Consider the following 23898-nt stretch of genomic DNA (forward strand, 5'->3'; position numbering starts at 1 on the left):
ATGGTTCTTACAGTGTTTCTCTTGGATAAACATCTGCAGCAACGTCGTTGTCTGTGTTTAAGAGAAGGGCAGGGCTATTATTTGTACATTCTGCACGATTTTCAATTGAAAGCATCGTCAGCTACTTGGCTTCTGAGAGTTCTGGTTATTGCTACTCATTGTTACCATGGACGTGTGCATTAGGCTGTAACAGAAATCTTGGAGTATCTTAATTACGGAACCATTCTTTGACTGCATTTCGTTTCCAAAAACTTGTCGAGGTATATTTCCTCGACGGGCAACTGCAACGAAATCGGGAACCTAGTTTTTCTTTGTGCTCTCAGTAGTTACGAAATTGTATAGTCACGTCGATACACAGCTTCCAAGACATTTGATTTAGGTTGCGAATTTCTTAGAGACTGTATGTCCTAATACAGCTAAAATTGAAAAAGCTTTCGGGAGATAAAACTAATTTAGGATATGTGTACATTTCTGATTGTCATTGTTTCTCATACTTTACCAGTATAGGTAATTTTTATTTTTACCTTGTGCCCATTTAAAAACAATTCAACCAAATGGGAACCTTGTTTACTTGAGTGCATGCCTTCACGCCATGGTGTGGAATGTGGCAGTCTATCAGGTACATCCAATATCCAGCCATTAATCGTGTAAACAGAACAATATACAGACTATCCCAGGGGGAATTGTCAATGTTCAGGGTTATGACAAGAACGATCATTTGAAGCAAGCCACATTATCTTTACCCTTCTGTTCTAGAACCAGTCCCCTTAAAGCAACCGCTTCCGGAACACGGGGAGGCCCACCGGTGGCGGTCGAATCCGCTCGGTGGCTTAATGGCGACGGCCAGTGTGAATGTAGTTTTTAGGCGGTTTCTCTCAGCCTACTAGCTGAATATCAGGCTGATACACACGTTCCGCCCCAGTTTCACGATCACAAATATTTTAGAAAACGTTCTCTCGCGTCCGGAAGCAGTAACACTAGCGGATGCAGTAAGACTAGACGCAGACATGGGGTACACAAGTGCCGTCGTGGAGGCACCGGTAGCGCCAGGAAGGGCATCCAGCACCTGCTACCGCAATCAGTGCCAAATAGATAGGTGAAGGCCAAGAAGAGGAGTTGATGGCAATGTACGGTTGAGAACAAGTGCAAGTAATAGCAATCCCCCTTTCGATAGATAGCCCAGTCCCTAGCCAAAACCTACGAGGTAAAAAAGGGACGTAGGAAGGTTAGGGTTTAACGTCCCAATGACCAAGTGCAAGGTTGCATAAGGAAGTGGCGGGGAAGGACATTGACCTTGTCCGTTTCGAAGGAACGAGCTCGACATTTACGTTAAGCGACTTAGAGGAAACGACGAAGTACTGGGTGATCAAAAAGTCAGTATACATTTGAAAACTGAATAAATCACGGAATAATGTAGATATAGAGGTACAAATTGACATATATGCTTGGAATAACATGGGGCTTTATTAGAACCAAAAAAAGAAAAAAGTTCAAAAAATGTCCTACAGATGGTGCTTCATCTGATCAGAATAGCAATAATTAGCATAACAAAGTAAGACAAAGCAAAGATGATGTTCTTTACAGGAAATGCTCAATATGTCCACCATCATTCCTCAACAACAGCTGTAGTCGAGGAATAATGTTGTGAACAGCACTGTAAAGCATGTCCGGAGTTATGGTGAGGCATTGGCGTCGGATGTTGTCTTTCAGCATCCCTAGAGATGTCGGTCGATCACGATACACTTGCGACTTCAGGTAACCCCAAAACCAATAATCGCATGGACTGAGGTCTGGGGAGCAGGGAGGTCAAGCATGACGAAAGTGGCGGCTCAGCACACGATCATCACCAAACGACGCGCGCAAGAGATCTTTTACGCGTCTAGGAATACGGGGTGGAGCGCCATCCTGCATAAACATCGTATGTTCCAGCAGGTGTTTATCAGCCAGGCTGGGGATGATGCGATTCTGTAACATATCGGCGTACCTCTCACCCGTCACGATAGCAGTTACAAAACCAGAATCTCGCATTTCCTCGAAGAAAAAAGGCCCGATAACGGTAGATGTAGTAAATCCAACCCATACCGTCACTTTCTCGTCGTGCAATGGAGTTTCCACGACAGTTCTAGGATTTTCGGTAGCCCAAATTCTGCAGTTGTGGTCGTTGACAGGCCCTCGGAGCGTGAAATGAACTTCGTCGGTCCAAAACACGTTACTCAACCAATCGTCATTTCCGCCATCTTTTGAAACGCCCACACCGCAAATGCCCTCCGCTTCAGTAAATCGCCAGGTAACAGTTCATGATGCCGATTGATTTTGTTCGGATAGCATCGGAGGGTACGCCTCAGTGCCAACCAAACATTAGTGTATGGAATGCCGGTGCGACGTGCGACTGCACGAACGCTGACTTCCCCATGCATAGACGAACCCGCTACAGTCTCCATTTCTTCCTGAACTGTCTCATTATGCCTTGTGCTCGGTCGGCCACTACGGGGTCTGTCGTCTAAACAACCCGTGGCTTCGAACTTCGATATCATTCTCGCCACAGCTGCATTTGTCAACGGACCTCTACCCGTTCGAATCCCCTTGCTATGGCGGTAGGATCGTAACGCTGAACTAGCTCATTCCCCATTCTGATAATACAGCTTCACTAAAAGCGCCTTTTCAGGTAACGTCAACATGCTGCGACTGCTGGCGAATCTGATTCTCTCTCTCATTACAGCTCCTTTTATACACGATCATCATGCGCAGTAACTGACGTTTTGCTGTCCAGCACCATCTGTCGGACATTTTTGACCTTTGTTTCTTTTTGGCTCTAATAAAACCCCGTGTCATTCCAAGCATGTGTGTCAATTTGTACCTCTCTATCTACATTATTCCGTGATTTATTCAGTTTTCAAATTTGTAATGACTTTTTGATCACCCGGTACCTAAATACATGAGCGGAAAAAAAACCGTGAAACAAACGTCTGCCGCAAATACCGAGACAAAAGCTAACAGGAAATACGTCAACAAGTGGCCACGAAAGCCTCAACAATTTTGTAAACAGAGAAATATTAGGTTGTTGTTGAGGTGTAGAGGCCACAGCAGAACACGTGCTTTGTCCGATCGACGTCACCAGCCATTCTGGGACGTGCGCGTCGTTCCCGGAAGCAGCACACTCAGCCCAGTTCCCGGGAACTGCGTGTTTTCACCTCGGGAAGCCCACTGCCGTCTGGCGGGCTCGAGCCGCGAGGTGGCTTCCCAAATCCGCTGAGCGCAATCGATGCGAGGAGCGAGCGAGCGGGCGAGCCCGTGTGTGTGCCGCCCACGCGCGGGCCGCAGTGCGAGCGGCGGCCGCGGGCGGCGTTGGGGCGGCGGCGGCCCTGTGACGTCACGCGCGGTAACGATCGGCGCGGCGCGGCGCGGGCGCTGCGGGCGCGGGCTCAGTCTGCGGCCAGCCATGAGCGGCGTCGGGTTCCTCGTGAAGACGCTGACGCCGCGGCGGCGCAAGGCCGCGCTGCCGCCCGCCGCCGTGGCGGTGCCGGTGCCCGTGCCCGACGTGGTACCCGCCTGGGACGCGGCCGCCTGCGCGCCGCCGCTCACGCCGCCCGCCGCCTTCCTGCCCGCCGGCTCGCGTCGCTCAACAGGTGCGGGGCCCGTCCACAAGCACGGCCACAGCCGCCGGACACCTGCTAACCGACACCATCCTCACTGCCCCCGGCCTCCCCCACTGTCCTGTCCCGTGCTGTCGGTAAGTGTGCGGCCACACTCCACTGCTCTGCGGCAACCGTCGCCAGGCGGCCGTAGAATGCGCGCCGCTCCCAACCCCTGTCCTCCTCCCCCCCCCCCTCCCTCCCCTCTACTAGCGCAGGTACTTCCCACGCGTACTACACCCATTCATTCCTCTCTACCCCGCCGCTTTTGCAACAACACAAATGCTCCACAATCCACTGTGTAGTCTTGTGCCAAATATACGGTAGAAGTTGCTCAATGGTTTTACACGTAGTATCTAATAAGTGCTTCGTAATACCTTAAAACGTATCAATAAAACATCTCGGTGACTATGTGCCACTTACAAATACAGTAAAGGTGCGAGTTCTATCGATCACCACCACCTCCTAAGCTGTCCTGGTCAGCACCCCAAACACTCGAATCATACCAAGTACGCATTTTCGCAGCTGTCACTTTCTCGTCATAGAAGTTCATGAATCAAATTTTTCACGTTCTCTTTTAATGGCTATTCCATCTTTATTATTACTGTTTCGATTCCGGAGGTAAAGCTGCCCTTATACGCACGTACACAGATATGTCTACTATTGTTCAAATGTACTTTTCATTACATGTTCAACGCGCCCTGCTATACGACCGCTGATCCTCACCGGCGAGGTAGAACAGCGATCGAGACTCGCATTCTAGAGGACGGTGGTTCAAATCCCCGTGGGACCAGCCATATTTAGGTTGTTCGTGGTTTCCCTATATTACTTAAAGCAACTGTCGAGACATTTCCTTCGAAACAGACAAGGCCGATTTCCTTCCCCATTCCTTCTCCGTACGAGCTTGCGCTGCGTACCCGCGACCTCGTTATCGACGGGAAGCTAAACCCTAATCTTCCTACCTCCATTTTTATACATCGCAGGTTCCGGTTCGAGACTAGATTTACGTCTAAAGGCAATATTACAATCTTTCTACCACTTAGTTTCATCCGTATGTTGCTACTAAATCCTAAAACTTCCCGATGCATTTTTATTAAATGCGCTTGGTTTTTTACTCTTTAGCGTGACAGACAGATTCCTCACGTGATATCAGTGCTTTACACGATTCACACTTGACAAGTTGAGCTTTTTGCACTTCTCGGTTTGGAATGTTTATCATGAAGATACATTTTCACCTACAAATTATTTGCACTCACTGAAAATGTAGCGTGAACAAGCAAAGTGCGTCGCTACATGTATATCACGGCAGTGTGGAACTAGGATGCATTATGCACTACGCGCCTTCACTCCGTAGTTCTGTCGCGGAAGACATTAATACAGACTGAAGAGGCTGTTTTTCCCATTCTTTTTTCTGAAAATACCGACTTCTCGATCCAGTAATGAAAGCTATTTCTATCATCTCGTAGTAATTCTCACGAACAGCACACTTTACGCAATATCTTGTCTGCGGTTCCTGCAGTCATTCGATGATGCTAGGGCGGGTCACAGCTCCATATCTTTATGCTGCGGCTTGTAGTTCAGCTGTAGCTGTCTTAACGGGCTACTTTGAAAGATGTTCCAAACGGCCGCCTTTCCCAAATCGTATCGGGTGAACAGTCCCGCCTGCAGTGAAAGTGGGGGAGGGGTTGCGTTGCGGTTCACTGCCCAAGCGAAGGTCAAGCAGCGCCGCCCGCAGATGGCCGCGTCTGCAGCGGACGTTGCCGCCATCTCCGCCTTCTCTTCCTGGGTAGCTTCAATGTTTCCATCTCCCGGCTCCTCTCTTGTCTCTGTGTTTTTGCTCCTCCCTTCTTTTCAGGACAGGGAAGAGATGAGGGGAAATCAATTTACTGCTGGCAGCAAGGTCATTAGAGTCGCAACGTTAGCTCAGCTTGAGTTGGTATCGATCGCACGCACGTTCAAGGACGTACGCCGTGTTACGGTCTTAAGATATTTATTGCCTCTACAAACTAAACTGGTCCAATAGTTTATTCACAGCACCATTTCATTAGAATTGCTGTTTTTTGCAGTGAAATTCAACAATGGAAAATCGAGGAAGGAATGTAATGTTATGAAAAAGATAGTTAGTAATCACCTTACAGCGGAGATGCTGAGTCGCAGATAGGCGCAACAACAAACAGACTGTTAGAAAGGGAGCTTTCGTCAGAGATAGACACACACACACACACACACACACGCACACACACACACACACACACACACACACACACACACACACACACACACACTTGCAACGCATGACCGTGTCATTTGTGTGTGTGTGTGTGTGTGTGTGTGTGTGTGTGTGTGTGTGTTTTGTCTCCGACGAAGGCCTTGTTGGCCGAAAGCTCCCTTTCTAACAGTCTGTTTGTTGCGCCTATCCGACTCAGCATTTCCGCTCTATGGTGAGTAACAACTATCCTTTTCATAATACTGTTTGTTGGGGTGTATACGATACAAACGCGTGGGAAATCGATGTGAGCTACAAGGTACCACCTGGGAGATGTGGCCCTACTCATTCTAGAACGACCACACCGCTGGCTGGACTGGTCATATCGGCTGTAGAGGAACTGGTGGAGCCACCAGCACAATGGAGCCCCACCAACGCTCGGAGCTTCACGGCTGAGCGGCATATCCACAGTGTTGCGTCCCTTCTCAAATTTTATGACGCGGAAACTTACCTGGCAGTACAGAACGCATCTTCTTTCTTCGTACATACATACACACACACACACACACACACACACACACATCACACACACTCTCACTCACTCGCGCGCCACGCCACTAGTTACGCGGAACAGATGATTCATTGACAACTGAGCAATGCAGCTCGCTTCAGACCCACTCCCGGTCATTCCGATTTCGGTTCCCCATCCTTATTCAGTCCGAGTGTTCCGTTCTGTCTAATGGCATCAACGTTGATGAAAAATCTGAACTCTTCCTACCTGTCTTGAATAGTCAACGAAAAACTGTCACTGATTTGTCTACACCCACATACTACTGCACAGGTCACCAGAAATTGCATGACGGAGGCTGCTCTGCTCCACGCTAGTCATTCCTTTTCCTGTTCATTCGTAAATGGAGCGAAGGAAAAACGACTATCTTTATGCTTGCGTACGAGCCATGATTTCTCTTATATAGTCTTTATCGTTCTTACGCGAAATGTTTGTTGGCAAAAGTAGAATCGTTCTGCAGTCGGCTTCAAATGCCGTTTCTGTGAATTTTCTCACTTTCGTTCCGCGAACACAACGTCGCCTCCCCTCCAGGTATTCTCATTTGACTTCCCGATGCATCTCCATAACACCTGCATATTGTTCGAACCTTCCGGTAACAAATGTAGGAGCCCACCTCTGAACTGCTTCAATGTCTTCCTTTAATACAAGCTGGTGCGGATCCAAAACACTCGAGCAGTATTCAAGAATAGGTAGCACTAGCGTCCTGTTCTCCTTTACAAATGAACCACACTTTCCTAAAATTCTCCGAATAAACTGAAGTCTACCATTAACCTTCCCTACTACGATCCTGACATGCTCGTTCCATTTCATATCGATCTGCAACGATATGCCTACATATTTAATCGCCCTGACTGTGACAAGCAGGACATTACTAATGCTGCATTCGAAAATTACATGTTTTTTTCCCCACTCATGTGCATTAACTCGCGTTTTTCTACGTTTAGAGCTAGCTGCTATTCACCACATCAAACAGAAGTTCTGTTTAAGTCATCATGTATCCTCGTAGCTTCGCTGAAAGACGACAGCTTCCCGTGCACTGCAGCGTCACTGGTAAACAGTTGCAGACTCGTGCTCACCCTATCCGTCAGATGGTTTATCTATGCAGGATGCCCCAGGAGGAATGGTCAGTGTTCAGGGTTATCGCAGGAACGATCATTTGAAATAAGAAGGCAGAATAAACATAGCGCCGGCCGAAGTGTCCAAGCGGTTCTAGGCGCTTCAGTCTGGAACCGCGCAACCACTACGGTCGCAGGTTAGAATCCTGCCTCGGGCATGGATGTGTGTGATGTCCTTAGGTTAGTTAGGTTTCAGTAGTTCTAAGTTCTAGGGGACTGATGACCTCAGATGTTAAGTCCCTTAGTGCTCAGAGCCAATAAACATAGCCTCTAAAATGCATACCTTATGAGCTATGAGCACTTGCTTATCTTCGCTACTGCGAAACACACCTCTTCTACTGAAGAAGAACTCATATATTGCTTGGAATGATCGTTCCTGTCCTATCCCTGAATACAGACCATTCCTCCTGGGACATACTGTAACGAGAGAGCTGTCTTATCGCACTTTCCCGGGACATACCGTGCGATACCTTTGTTTTCGATGAATATCCGCCGCCCACAACAACGTACTGGGTTCTATTGCTTAAAAGACGTTCATTTTGACATGTCTTCGTTGTAGTTGAGAAAAACTGCATCCTTTGTCAAAAAGAGTTTTTTTTTTTTTTCACCGGTCGCTTATGTTAATAAAATTTGAGCAACAAATTTGTGTAGGTAGTTTCAACCTTGGCAGTCGGCTTCAGTTCCTATTGAAGTCGGCCTGCGTGTCATTTCCCCGTATCAGAAAACTTGAGCGACGTTATTTTAACACATTCGCGGAAGCAAGAGTTGCGGAAAGATTTCGCTGGCCGCTGCAGTCTCTGGCCAACTCGTGGCGGGGATTGCGCAGCGCGCAGGAAGGCGGGTGCCAGAGGTCGGCTAGAGCCCTGGCAGGCGCGCACGTGTGCGGAAGCCGGCCATCTCTGTTAATATTCAACGCTTCGATTACTCTGCGGTCGTTCCACAGAGCCGTTAGCAAGTTTTTTTCCGCTCCGCTTTACTCCAGCCGGCTGAAATCCCTCCACGGATCTAAAAAAATATATTTTCATCTCCTAATAGAGTGGCGAGCGGGTGAGGTATTGCAGGCGAATCTGGAGGGGGGGGGGGGGGGGGGGTAAATGTGTTCAGATTCCGGGCCGGTCTTAGTAACTTAGGTTTCGTGTAGTTTTCATAGCTAGTACTTTCGTGCGAAAGTTGCCACCTCTCCTTAACTAAGCTGGTGTCTGTCCTCTGACGAACTCAGTAACGAGCTGCAATACATATACACGAAACATCTGCCTCGCTTTCAGTTCCGAGTCACCACTTCCACGACAGGATAGGTGTCAGCTAAATCAGACGTATTTTAATTTTGATTCTCGTTCAAGAGAAATCCAAGTTCTAATGTCTCTTGCTCTTTCGTCCACTTTCAAATATTGTCATTCTGCATTATGTTGTGATAGCTTTATTGATTTCTACCTTTTACTCGCCTCTTACATGATTTTGGTGTGCCTTCACTTCTGTTTCTCTAGTTCCTTTACTGGTCTCTCAGTGTACCGCTCAAAGTTCCTTATTTTAATCACAAAATTTTGTTTTTATTAGTTTCTACCTGTGCGTGATGGATGTTCAAGGCCTTTTCTGTCCAGAATTGTAAAATATACGTCGTTCCTGGTTAAGTTACAAGTATTAATTTCTGGGTCATTCCATGTCAATTCAAAGCAGTACAGTAACATTTTCAATCTGAGCAACTCAGATTTCTTTCAGATTTGGTGCATTCAATGACCCAGATAAGAGATGAAAAAATACCAATTTGTAGGCCTGTAAAGTTTGGAATTAGAGCGAAATCTATATGCGTCTGTCACAACATAAATGACTGTAATTGTGGTTCTAATTCAGTTACCGCAATGAAAATGGTACTATTGGAAAGCTAACGAATAGACCTTTACATTGATATGCTACACGGCAACTTTATGAGAATTTTTATACTAGAGGTCGTTGACCTTCACATTTGACCTTGAATGTCTCAGAACACCCCATCTTCAATTTTTTTGAAAAAAATATATTTAATTGCTCAATTGTGTTACTATAAGTATGGTAAATATCAAGATGGCACACCAAAGGCATCATGCGCAAAAAATTATTTTGTCAGCATCAATACACTATCGAAATGAAGAGGGTAACACACATATATGAAACACAAATTATGATAAAGTGCAATCCATAAGTAATATTGTACAAAAATATGGTTTACATTATTATAGTGGTGTTATGAATTATTTACATTACATTTTTTACATTACAGTTGTAATGAAAAGGCAGTGAAAAGTTGTTAGATCTCTCCTCACAATTCGCCAACTAAATTGTTGACGTTCGCCAGATCTGATGCAGGGAGATTGTATGTCCTTCCAATTCGCGTCACTGGATCCACTCTTGTGATAATGTCACATTTTCTGGTGTCTGGTTTGGCAGGAAACACAAATGACGGAGAAGGTCCATGTGGGTGCAAGAAGTTGACCTTTACTTCATCTGTTTCTTCACATGTTTGTAAGACATATGCAACCCACCAATGACTGTCATACATACAGGCAACAAATCCATGTATATTTGTTCACAGAATTTCATTCACCATGGGAATCAGTGACTCTTCTCCACTCACCACAGAATCAGAATATGTCTTTGTCTTTATTAAACCTTTGTTAACAGGTATTACACAATGAAGCTTATGGGTACCTGGAATCGTCCTTGTATTTTTGAAACGTTGTTTCAGCTTGGCCATATCTTCATCATGATAGTAAACCTATGTATAATGGAAGACACATGAAGGAATATTTTCCTTGCACCACTCAAACAAATGTCGCGATGTCAAAATATGATATTCGTAAGGTAGCTTAAAGCTGGCAGGTCTTGCTAATCTCTTTACAGTCCCTGCTATCCCGTCACAAGTTCCTTTACCATGCGCTGTAGCAAAAAAATGCCATTCTGCTGTAACATCAAAATCTTCTTGATGGTAGGACAGATTCATAAAGTTCATTCTGTTTTTGTATTGGGCAGCTCATCCATCCGAAAAGTAATAACTGTGCTTTGGATTTGAAAACTGACATATTAAAAAAATGATGAAATTTGTCTGGAAAGAATAAACACACACTGTATCATGCTGAAGGCAGTCAGAGATTTCCACGTATGATACACATGTCGTATTTCGTTAGTGCTTAGTCTCTGTAGTAAGCTACAAATATGTGACTTATATGTGAATTATTCCAGTGGAATCCTTGCACCTCATCCTGAATGGTGAAGGAGTAATTTTCTGCAAAGTCACAAAGAACAAGAAACTCATTTACTTTAAGATCTTCTTTAGTGATTTTACAGAAATGTGACTGCTGCTTGGAGATAAATGAGTGCGGTAGGACCTGCTGTAACCTCAATGCGAACACTTCAATGAAATCATCTGTTGACTTTGTTATAGCCTCTAGAACTACCATGCCTGCAGTTTCGTCAACGCAGTTCTTATCAAACAGAACTTATAGATAATCAGTTAGTCTTATCACTTCTGGACTATAGAGACATGAACCTAAGAAACATGCTGGTAGTGTAGGATTACATGAAACAAATGCTACACAGTGCTTGTATAATGGTAATGGGTATTCTTCACTCTTTGTTAGTGCTTTGAGTTTACAACCTTCAATCATTAACTTGAAATTCTGGTGCAAGACACACACACTGGCATTGGCAAGAACACAGTGCCTTGGCCGCAACTCACAAAATTCGGAGAAACCAATATTTATATCTAGGTATTTATCTTTAAAATATGCATACAGTTCCTTAAGGTTGTGCAACACTAGCTGCTTCTGTTTATGCACTCTAATTCCATTTTCTTTCACAGACACAAATTCTTTTCTTCCTGGCATCATACAGCTTACGTCTTGAACCCAGTAAAATCACGCACACACTAAACAGTTTTCTCACATAATGTCTTACCTGGCTTTGGATTTGATGTCAATAATATACCATGTTCTGCTACTAACTGTTTTGTTCTCCGTACCATGTAATCTGAAGCAGAAAATTCTATCATAGTTTTCCTTATACTCCAACCCTTTGGAAGTACAGTTAAATTTGTGTTTTGTCGCACATACGGTCTGAATTGTGAAACTTATCTTTCAGCTGGGTGATAATTTCACTTTCTCATTTTCACTCTCTCCTTTTTCCGGTTGTGCCACATAAGTACGCTCCAACACAGATTTTTTTTTTCAGTTTTTGCTTTGGGTACTTTTTCTCTCTCTGAAGTCTCTTTTTCTTCACAGGAGATTCACCTAAATACTGAAGGCTACCATTTAAAGCATCGAGTGTCGGATCTGATGCTACTTCATCTTCTCTGGAACTACCTGGCACAACTGAGTCAATATCTGCAGTTATTGTTGGGTTTTGCGACTTTTTTTCTACATTTACTGCAGATTTTACCACCTAATAATACATTAGGATATTTATCATCCACTCCTGAACATTCCTTAAACTCTTCTGCACTCTTGCATGACCTCCTTCCTAAACGGATTGTAGCAATACAATTTTGACTTGAAATCCATTTTTTACTAAATATTACTTTACGACACATTTACACTGCACTTTGTTAAACAAGCTACAGCTATAAAACATACGAAACAAAATTTGCATAATATATAGAGATCAGTGGACTAATGGTGACTAGTTGAAATAAGAGTCTCTCTGATTGGCTGTTCACTAAAACAGGCTAATGTTGATTGATTGAAATAAAAGTCTCTCTCATTGGCTGTTCACAGCTAGAAATATTAAAGAACTGGTCTGAATAAAAGTAACTGCTATTGGCTGGTGTTACATATATTTTAAAAAAAACTGGATACATAGCTGTATACTGCATGTTGATGGTGTACTTAAGGTGACAAAATAATTTTTTGTGCATGATGCCTTTGGCGTGCCATCTTGATATTTACCATATTTATAGTAACATACAGGAGCAAAACAATTGAAGATGAGGTGTTTTGAGATATTCAGGGTCAAAGGTCAAGGTAAATGACCTTTAGTATGGAAATTCTCAGAAAGCTGCCATGTGGCATATCAGTGTAAAGGTCTATTCGTTACCTTTCCAATAGTAACCATTTTCATTGCTGTAACTGAATTAGAACCAGAATTACAGTTATTTATGTTGTGACATATGCATGTAAATTTAGCACAAATTCCAAACTTTCCAGACCTATAACTTTCTTCACAGTTGTAACACACACCTGCAAATCGGTATTTTTTCATCTCTTATCTGGGTCATTGAATGCACCAAATTTGAAAGAAATCAAAGAGGGTCAGGTTGAGAGGTGCGTTGAATTGACATGGAATGACCCTTCTGTCTTCTGGAGCCTCCTGCTGATGAAGTAATTGAGAAATAGCCCACAGTGAGCAGTTGCACTTTTATGATGCACTGCAAGGTTATCCAGAAAGTTGGCTTTAATTAATTTTTATTTCATAAAATATGGCTCCAATGTGAATAATTTATATACAGATGTAAACAGGAAGTTCTTAAGTTTACAAAACAGATTATAAATGCTTAATGTGTGTCATTCGCGGTTCGATCGCGTCCGCATTGTTACTTTGTGCCAGGAAGGGCTCTCAACAAGGGAAGTGTCCAGGCGTCTCGGAGTGAACCAAAGCGATGTTGTTCGGACTTGGAGGAGATACAGAGAGACAGGAACTGTCGATTACATGCCTCGCTCAGGCCGCCCAAGGGCACGAATGACCTTGCACACTTTTTCTGCCGTAATTTTTTTTCTTTGTTAGCAGTGCCTCTCCGCCGGTGTAAAGCATCAATAAGTTTTGTTAGAGGAATAAAAGACGTGCAAACTCTCTCTAATGGTATGCATCGTTCCAAGTTGACTCACATAAGTTTGTCATGCCTTTGTTTCAAGTCACTACTTCTTTAATCGCTTTCTCTGTCGCGTATTCACTTCTTGTTTGCTTATTTTTTCCTCTGAAATGCTCATCTATCATTTTTTGGTCAACTGTTACATCCTTTGCGTCTAGTATATTCATTGAAATTATTCTCTGATAACCTATTTACTCGATCTGTACTTCGCTATTACTTTAATCTCCCTAGTCTTTTATTTACTGTGCTCTCCATTGATACACATGGCCACGACTTTCCTTACCATACTATAAGTGCAACTATGCTGCATATTTTCCTTCAACATTTCAAAATATTTGCGCTGTTTGACTTTTGTGGATCTACTCCGAAACCCACCTTCCTGTTCATATATCTAATAAAGCGTTCCTACTCAGCTTATTTTCACTTCGTTGTTCTACCTTTTATTTTCTCTTTTCTCATCATTCCCGAGGGTTTTGATCTTTCGTGCGATTTTATCTTCTTGTGCATTGTTCGTCGACTCGAAAAAAAACCGTTCGCGTTCTAATGTAGTTCCTATGCTGCCCTGCTGCTAGTGTTCACCGACCCAATGTTAACTTTCCGTTACCGTAAGCAACCCTTTGCGATTTTTCACTCGACTGTTGCACTTCCCCCCTTTGAAAATAACGAACTGTTTCTAGATTTTCCGTCATTATCATGCCAAAATATTTATTGGGTGCCGCTGTTTTCACTCTGATTACGTTTCTCGTTTTCTTACCGATTTCCAACTACATGATGCGTTTCCTGTTAGCAGAAGACGTTGGATGTGTATTCTCTCATGATCCATACACGGACTTAGACCATACCCACTGTTTATTTCTTCTTGCATTTTTTAAGGTTCATAAGCTACTACGTGTCATGCTTATTCAGTGTTAGTTCTCTGCCGCCAGTACCTGATTTGAAGACAATAAAGGAGAAAGCTTTTTCTAATGACGTAATTGTTAATATTTTGCAGAAGTTGTCGAAATTAACTGTTCGATGACGTTACTCTTTATGCTTTGTAGGAAAGCACGACTCTACTAAGACAGGATTGCTTTCCACTATAAATAAAAGTTTTGCATTATCTGTCATTTCTTTTTTTATTGTGTTAAGCGCGGCACTTTACGTGACTCGATTCTGGTAATGCAGCTATGCGCTTGAAACGAGGACGAAATGTTAAGTGTAGAACTTTGCTCAGGAGAAACCATAGATCGCGTACCGAATAAAAAAAAGTAAATATGCGTGCTCTTCAGAGTGAGAACTATATCTCGGAACGCGTTGTGCTCGTCACGTGATTTGAGAGAGTCTTGTACAGAAATGTTTATTTAAAGTACGTGACCTCCATGCCTGGATTATTCATAGACACCAGTGTAGAGTATAAATGTTGTTTCCAATGAAAATTGATTGATTGGGGCTGGGAAATCATTGTTCGCAATGCTAGCAGCCACAGTCACCGAGAGATTTCTGTGCACGACACAGGTTTGATTCATTATTTGTTACATGCCGAGTACGCAAAGAAATAATACTGTAATGGTTCCGATGGTAAGATACGAACATCCGTTGCAAACAAACTTCATGGACATAGAACAAAGGTACGGGGATGAATGGTAGGGGCAACTGCCTTGCAGTCTTCGGAACAAAAGAAATCGTACCACTAGCTCGCGAACAGGCCTCCTTCTGTCTGTCACTGCTCTTGTGAAGCTTACTGTGGTCACAAGGGCGGCCCAATATGGCGCTGGCGCTCGAGTTTGGAATTCAACGGCTTCTCGATGCATCCGGAAGACGACGCGCGGCCTGCGAAACGGTGGGGATTGTGATGGTGGTGCATTAAATATGGCACCACGCTCAACACATGTTCAAATTGGAATGTGTGTGAAATCTTACGGGACTTAACTGCTAAGGTCATCAGTCCCTAAGCTTACACGCTACTTAACCTAAATTATCCTAAGGACAAACACACACATACCCATGCCCGAGGGAGGACTCGAACCTCCGCCGGGACCAGGCTCAGCGAATGGGTTTCTTCATTGTCCCGACGGGACTTCATTTATGATGGTTCAGGACGTCCTACTCGACCAACCGTAACGAATAATGTGATTTGATGACTGGGTCTCGAGGCGCCACTTATTGCATTAATCGAAGGTAACATTTAAGCGGTGATTTGCTTGTTTAGCTGAGCATTACCACGGTTGATTTTCTTCCCACAGATGTCCTAGTGTCTCGATGGAATCGGTGTTCGAATAAGCATGCTTACTATTTGAAAAGCAAACAGTACATCCGTCATAATACTGAGTTAAGGTCTCGCGGTGATTACGGCACTGACTCTCATTCCGGAGCAGCAGTGTTCAAATTGGCATCGAGACATCCTCATTTATGCTTTAGGTGATGTCTGCAAATTACAGCATAATGCCGGATTTGGTGAGCTGAACACTGCCATGGTTGGTTTTCTTCGCCGGCCGAAGTGGCCGTGCGGTTCTAGGCGCTGCAGTCTGGAACCGCGAGACCGCTACGGTCGCAGGTTCGAATCCTACCTCGGGCATGGATGTGTGTGATGTCCTTCGGTTAGTTAGGTTTAAGTAGTTCTAAGTTCTGGGGGACTGGTGACCTCAGCAGTTAAGTCCCATAGTGCTCAGAGCCATTTGAACCATTTTGAACCAACGTGAAACCACATCCAGGCGTCGTGGGGTTGAGCGGCCACCCCTCATTACAGATGTCGGACGTCGTAGCCTGGGCACACTGGTAAAATAGGACAGGCGGCGTACTGTGGCGGAACTAATATAAGATTTTAATGCTAGGAGGGGTAAAAGTCTTTCTGAATGCACAGTGCAACGGGGCTCCTTAGCTGACGACTTATGCATGTGCCAGACTCAACACGACGACATTGGCAACTACGACTGACATGGGCACGTGACCATTGGAACTGGACATCAGCGCAGTGGCAGAGCGTTGCAAGGTCTGATGAATCCCGATACGTTCTGCATCATGCCGATGGGAGGGCACGAATCGTCTGTACTGCGGGACGGAGACAAGCTGGCGGTGGGTCCATTATGCTCTGGGAACATTCACGTGGGCATCCAGGGGTCTAGTGGAGCTGTGTAAGACACGACGGCGGCCAAGGAGTATCGTACAATGGTTGCAGACCACGTACATCTCTTCATCACGGATCATGTCTTCCGACGGCAGTGGTATTTTTCAGAAATATAATGCGCCGTGCCGCAAGGTCAGGAATGTGATGGAATAGATCGAGGACTTCCAGTTGTGATGGAATAGATCGAGGACTTCCAGTTGATGTGCTGGTCGTCCAACTCGCCAGATCTGAACCCGATCGAACACACCTGCGATGTGATTGGACGTGGCATCAGAACTCATCGCTCGCCGCACCCCTCCCCGTAATTTACGGGAGTTGGGTGACTTGAGTGTGCAGGTATGGTGCGAAATCCCTCCAGTGACCTACCAAGGCCTCCTTGCTTCCGTGCCACGACGCGTCGCCGCTGTTATCCGTGCCAAAGGTAGACATACCGGCTACTAGGTAGGTGGTTATAACGTTCTGGATGATCAGTGTATGTGCCTTGAAATCACAGACAATGCGATGGCTTTTCCTTAGTCACCACTGTACTTGTTTACTGTAACGTCACGGCGTGTTTCCAGCTCGTCCGCTAGATTACCCTATCGTAATTGCATAGAAAATATCTGAACTGTTTGGAACAGTGTTAGTGTAGCAATCAACTTTCCTGTATTTTAGTAGCTCTACAAGTATACATGATGTAATCACCACTGAATGGATAAGGCTGTATCTGGGACAGCGGATTCTCTTACAGCAGGGGTGGGTAATTGTTGTAGCTTTGTGGAGGGCCGCACCTTTTAAAATGTTTATTAGTGTATTTCAGAAAAGGTCGACTCTTCATTATACACACGACATTCATCACGGATGTTATATTTTTTTTCGGAGGCTCATGGTTTCAGTAAAGTTGAACATTTAGCAGTTATTGTTCCACGGATAACATGGAAATAAACCAGATCAAAAGGGAAAGCGCTACTCCTCGTACTGTACGCGCAAATCATATTGCTACTCTTGGTAGCAACTTCCTGGTCAAAATCGAATACTCGACGTGCGTGCGCCTTTCATACCCGCATGTAAATAAGCAAACAAACACGTCGCGAGTGTCTCTATTAACGTCAATGATCTGTAGATTGTGCGGAGTGCGGAGTTCTAAATTTCCGAGTATGCTGCACACAACGCATGCGCAGAGACAAGGGACTATGGCGGCGTCGCTAACGTGGGAAGCTATAACCTGATCTGGTCGACGTGACTTCAGTTACAGAAACGGGTTTTGTGTTTTCGTGTCTTTTTAACCTTTATTATGTAGTTTGTTCTGTTTTCGCGGCACATTGAAAAGTTACGCGAGGTCCTGGCATTTTTTGCTAGTAGTGTTCTCCTACAACTAAGGCGAAATACCTGAAAGCAGAATGTATTTTCCTTTTAGAGAGAGCAAAACGTACGCTATTTATAAATAAGAACGTAAACAAATAAACATGTTTTAATGAAAACTATTGCAACAGTGAAAAAGTCAAAATTATTGGACGACAAAAGTAATTTTTGTTGTTATTTGGCACTTGGCAAGAAAAGAAGATTCAAAGGATAAACCAAGAAGGATCTGTTAACTGCTTTCTACATGTTCTGCGATATATTTGCAAGTGCATGTTTTCTCGAGAAAATACATGTATATGTTCAGAAGTACAGGGTGTTTATAAATGAATATCGGGGTTTTAACGCTTTATAATATTTATTATATTAAACTTACAGTTATAAACGATACATCAAATGAAAGAGCAACTCAAACAGTTTTATCAAGAACCTTATAGATGCTCAATGGGAGCGCCATTTGTCACACGGCACACATCAAGTCTATAGCCGAGTTCTTCCGAAACGTTGATAAGTGTCTCTTCAGTGACTGTAGCAACAGCTGCTTCAATTCGGTTTCTAATTCAGGGGGGTCTGCTGGTAGCGGAGGTACGTACACGCGATCCTTGATGAAGGAAAAAATCGCATAACGTTAGGTCGGATGAACGTGGAGACCATGCAAAACAAGCTCTATCATTGGGCCCTTGCGGCCTATCCAGCGCTTGGGTACAGTGAAGTTCAACCAATCGCGTACTTCGCTATTATTTAACATTTATAAGGTTCTTGGTAAAACTGTTTGAGTTGCTCTTTCATTTGACATATCATTTATAACTGTAAGTTTAATATAGTAAATATTATAAAGCGTTAAAACCCCGATTTTCATTTATAAACATCCTGTATATAGATAATAATTCTCCTATTCTTGCAGTTCTCGGGAGTGTGACCAATTTACCATACGACCTTTGACAAGAATTTACACTATGTATTCTGCTTTTGTCATGAATAAATTCGATTGCCATTGCTTGTTCCTAAATTTTGTTACTGTATTTCCATTTTTCCGCAAAAAGAATGATCCCTCATAACCTCACTCTCACCATTCAGAGGCCAGACTGCCCAGCAGACAGCTGTCACAACATCGGCAATTTTGGCGCTGACGTGTAAACGAAACTGACCACTCCAAGCAGACACTACTCAGTACGTGAGTAAAAAGGCAAAGACTTTAGGGAACAGTGGATTTTCTAATCGCCGAATTGAGGTCGTTATCAAGGGAGAGGCGGCGTTACGGGATATTAGCGTCACGTCTTGTGTGCGCTGACACGGCATGTTCGGGCGATAGTCCTCGTCTGACCTGGCGATCAGTGAGCCGGGCTAGCGAGAGTTCGCTGGCGCATCGTTACCTGTGATGTGCGGCTTGCGGTTATTCAGAGTACCCGCGCGCGCTCGTACCTGCGCAGCGGCTATTGTTCGCGCGCGCTGCTTGGAGCGCGCGATCGCTGGCCCATTGTGCACGCGTCGCCGGTGGTGCGGTGCATCGCATTCACGCGGGCGGCGTGGCGGCGCGCGCCTGCGTCGTGGCGCCGGAGGCTGGCTGGCTGGCTGTGGCGCCGGGCCGCCGTATTGATCCGCGCCGCAGTCTTCCTCCGCCCGGCCCGGCCAGGCCCAGCGCGGCCCTCTCTCTTCCTTTTGCCTTTGACATCCGGCTGCTCTGCTGCATAGTCGATAGACCGCTGTACCGCAAAGCTGAAGGAGGCGGCCAGGTAAACGTCACCCTCTTTGTAACAGCGCGGCTCCAGCTATCCAACTGCCCCCGTCGACGTGCGAGCACATAAGCGCACGCGGCAGGTACTCAGCATCCCATCCGTACTGACTTGATCGCCTGATGGCGCTGGAGGCACGCCACATAGTAAGGATAATAGACTGATAAACCAAAGCATTATGACCACTGCCCACCCAAACATCGGATGCCGCCTGGCCTCGTTGCGGGCACGTGACGCGGTACCAAAAGTATATAAGCGGAGCACACACGGACGGGGGATCACCCTAACGAAGATACGGGCTGAATATGAGGAAATCCATTGAGATAAGTGACTTTGACAAAGGGCAGATTATTATTACACAAAGCCTCTGAACGAGTATATCGAAAACGGCGAAGGTGGTCGAATGTTCACGTGCTACTGTCGTGAGCATCTACAGGAAGAGGTAACAGGACAGTGAAACTACCACTAGGTGCTAAGTGGTTGGTCGTCCACGACTCTTCACAGAACGTGCAATTCGGAGGCTTATCTGCTCTGTAATGCAGGATAGGTGGTGATCAAATGTTCAAATGTGTGTGAAATCTTATGGGACTTAACTGCTAAGATCATCAGTCCCTAAGCTTACCCACTACTTAACCTAAATTGTCCTAAGGACAAACACACACACCCATGCCCGAGGGAGGACTCGAACCTCCGCCGGGATCAGCCGCACAGTCCATGACTGCAACGCCTAGACCGCCCGGCAGGTGGTGATCCGTGGCATCCCTGCAGAAAGAGCACAATGCTAGTCCACGCACAAGTGTTTCGGAAGACACCGTTGGAGCTGCGCAGCAGATCACCCCTACATGTTCACATCTTGATCCAACGCCATCGTCACTTACGATTGCAGTGGGCACAGGACTATCGGGATTCGACCGTCAACCAATGGAAACATGTCGGCTTTTCGGGTGAATCACACTTTTGCTACACTAGATCGGTGGTTGTCCCCACAAACGCCGTCATCGGGATGAACGGCGGCTCGAAACGTGCAACGTGCCACGGATGCAGGCTAGTGAGAGCAGTATTATACTGTGGGACCGGTGGTAGTAATCAAAGACGCGCTGACAGCTGCGAACCACCTGCATCCCTTCATGCCTGATGTCTTCCCCGACTACGATGTCATCTATCAGCAGTATAACTGCCCGTGTCTCGGAGTCAGAACCGTCCTACAGCGGTTTGAGGAGCATTATAGTGAACTCACGTTCATCTCTCGGGACCAAAGTCTCTGATGTAAATCCTACGGAACCCATCTGGGTCACTATCGGGCGTCGTCGCCGCGTACCCAAATCAGCAGCCCGTTGTTTATGCGAATTACTTGACCTGTGCGTAAACATCTATTGCCACGTATCGTCACAAACCTACTAACAAACTGTCGGATCCCTGATACGCACTATCAGTGATGTATTTCGTTCCAAAGACGGACAAAGTACCTATTAAGTTGGTGGACATAATCTTTTGTCTCATCAGTGTATATACGCGGAGCAGAGTCGAATGGGGAATCGTCGGTCGGTACGGACCGCAAACGAGGAAATATGAGGGCTGTGTTTGAACACGATTAGAAGTGTTCCAACAGTTTACTTCACAGTTCGGGAAATCTCGGGTTGTGTTGGATCTATTGATCGGCTTGCGAAGTAGTGACGTTTCTTTGGTATTATCGCAACGACCTGTCTTAACGTTTCAATGGACTAGGATTTTAAAAATAAAAAGTCTGTGAAACACGGACTGAAATTTGTTTGTGGTTGTAGGTAGCGCGTAACAACGACAAGTAAGAAATAAATAAAAGACTGCAATCACGGTTCTGTGTGATTCTAGAGCTTTCGGTCGTCCCGCGATCTGGTGAGGTCTGAAGGTACTGTCTCCAAGAGGAGTCACTCTACTGTAATTTTTTCTCGTGACAAAAATTACAGTCACTTCATTACGATACATTTCGTTTGTTCTGCATTTAATTCGTAGTTATTTTCATTTGACTGTTGCTGCGTTGTTTTTCATAAACGTGAACAGGGATTGATCTGCTCGTTTTCAACCTACCTGGTAAACCATTACCGCCTCTGATGATCAAATAAACTATTTTACTGGATTGAGTCGAGCAATATTTTTTGGAGGACAATATTTTTGTCTTTGTTATCTTTACCTAAAAAACTTTACTTATTTTTTATAAATACCCATACGTACTGTATGGGGCCTCGTATTGTAAATTTGATTTTGCAATAGTAGGATTTAATGCTGTTACTTACACGAAATTGTGACATTTAAGCAGAGCCGTAGCTTATAGTTGTGGCTAGTTAGCAGATCCTTTAGTATCCTTCGCATTCGCGCCGCTCTAGTTAAAGATCAAGCGATTGTTCGAACAAGCTCGATACTGGATCGAACACTGCGGCGTATCGGAAAATCTCGAGTCCGTTCGAACGCGAGTGTCGTTTGCCCAGCCCTGGGAAATACACTGGCATAAGACCTGTCACAACGAGAGATTGTTAGAGCCCGGCAGCTGGGGACGAGCGTTTGGGAAACTGCGAAGCTGATTGGCCGATCGCGTGCTTCTATAGGCGCGTTCACACTAGGCCACGTCTGGCAAAGTGTGTCTGGCTAGTAACTCTCCTCCAGCGAGTGCTTCCCCTGCAACTCCACCCGTGCTATGCCGTCACGACCTCGCCGCAGCCACCGGCACTCCGGCCAGTTGCAGCGACGGCAGTCAGTCGTCTTGGATTGCGATGAATAAGCAGTGAAAAGTTAAAGAATTTATTCCGTTTCTTCATAATTGACCAACGAAGCTGCCTTGTGCTGCTGATCATAGCTGGCACACTACCAGTACAAATTGCAAAGTATTTTTGAAAATCACCAGGTTTTTCAACATTGTTTTAACAACATTAAAATATACAAAGCTGTTGTTCCGAGCAACGGAACTGAAGCAAGTAGTTCTTCGTGCATAGCAAAGGAGTCTATTATTACGTGAATAAAAATTAACTGTTGACTTAGATCTGTTCGATCAGTACTCTCGACCGACAGTTCGCAATTAAATCGTTAACTTTCCTGCTATGATGCCCATGTGAAGAAGTGGATTTTTTTATGGCGTTACGTTACAAAGCAGCTGTTCTTAAATATTAGCAACATCGTCGTTGCCAAATGCTTTCGCCTTATCTACTGCACATTCTTTAACGAGTATGCCGTTACCGAAGCATTTCTCATCTTTTCCGACTATTCAGCATATTTCATAAAACTAGACGGATCAGGTGACTTTTGTAATTCTATTTTGTTTTTATCCACGAAAACTAGTCGTTCGTCATGAGAGTAAAGCCCGTGTGTTCCTTCATGGAGTGAAGAGAAATGTCGAGCAAGCACTTTTTACATATTAAATTTTCGGATTTCTCATCAGAACTGCGTACAGAAAAAAAATTGATCTCCCACTCCTCCTTGAGAAAAAGGTTTTCCGTGTTCTTTCTTTTCGACATTCTAAAAAATCGTAAGAGCCTTAGTAATAACTAGAAATGAAGTCAGAGTAGTGGCCACGATAGCAACCAAAATGACAAGCTAAGCAGCAGAGAAACGAATTCACGGCATCCAGATATTGATGGTCGATATATCTGATTGTCTATACGTGGTGTGCATAGGGGCCTGAATATGGCGTTAACGAGATGCCGAAACTGCTCGTCTAAATAAAATAACATCTGGAAACGTACGGCTGTTTGGCGATTTTTCTGTGGTAAGTATTTGACCGTCCGCTGTCACGTACCGTATCCACGATGGTTCAACAGAAACAGTGCGAGTAGAATTAGAAGGGGAAGCCCTCGTCGGAGTGGAATGGCTTGCGAGCCATTCTTCGCCAAGCCTGCACTAGGCCAACGAACGACAGAGACTGGTTTAGGCCGAACGTTGGTCGTGAATACATTGGTATCCGCCATCTCCTTCGCGCCAAACGAAGGGCTCGGGGCCAAGAGATTCGGCCATGTAGGATCTCAGTTGGCTCTGATAACTTGCCGACGTTGCTCCCGTTTTGTTATTGTTATAAAGTAGCGTTTTAATTAAATTTCACCGGTCGATATTGTGAAGGAAGAAGACTTTGTAGTCGTCGTATGTGCAGCATTTATTTTACTTCAATAAGTGATTATCATCATCATCATCATCAGAAGAAGAAGAAACGACATTGGTAGGGACCAGTGTGATAGGACAAAACTGATTACCGTAAAGTCGAATTGGAATATGGGCTATTTCATAATTTTTTCCCAAATGAAACCTATCTATTTCGAATTGTTACTGAAATGTGCGGGCCCTAAAATTTCCAAAAAGTTAATAGTCACTCTGTTTTGTTTGTTTCTCTCTGTCTTTCACTGCGAAAAGAT

The 23898-nt window shown here is 44.8% G+C and overlaps 1 protein-coding gene across 1 annotated transcript in view; it reads left to right on the forward strand.

Moving 5' to 3' along the window:
* The first annotated feature begins 3439 nt into the window (after nucleotides 1–3439).
* LOC126422867 (phosphatase and actin regulator 2-like) overlaps nucleotides 3440–23898 on the forward strand; it is a 110711-nt gene continuing 90252 nt past the window's right edge. Inside the window, exon 1 of the mRNA XM_050087246.1 lies at nucleotides 3440–3626. Within this exon, the coding sequence (XP_049943203.1) occupies nucleotides 3440–3626 (187 nt within the window). The remainder of the gene's footprint in view (nucleotides 3627–23898) is intronic.

The sequence above is a fragment of the Schistocerca serialis genome, chromosome 1 (assembly GCF_023864345.2).
Source record: "Schistocerca serialis cubense isolate TAMUIC-IGC-003099 chromosome 1, iqSchSeri2.2, whole genome shotgun sequence".
NCBI lineage: Eukaryota > Metazoa > Arthropoda > Insecta > Orthoptera > Acrididae > Schistocerca > Schistocerca serialis.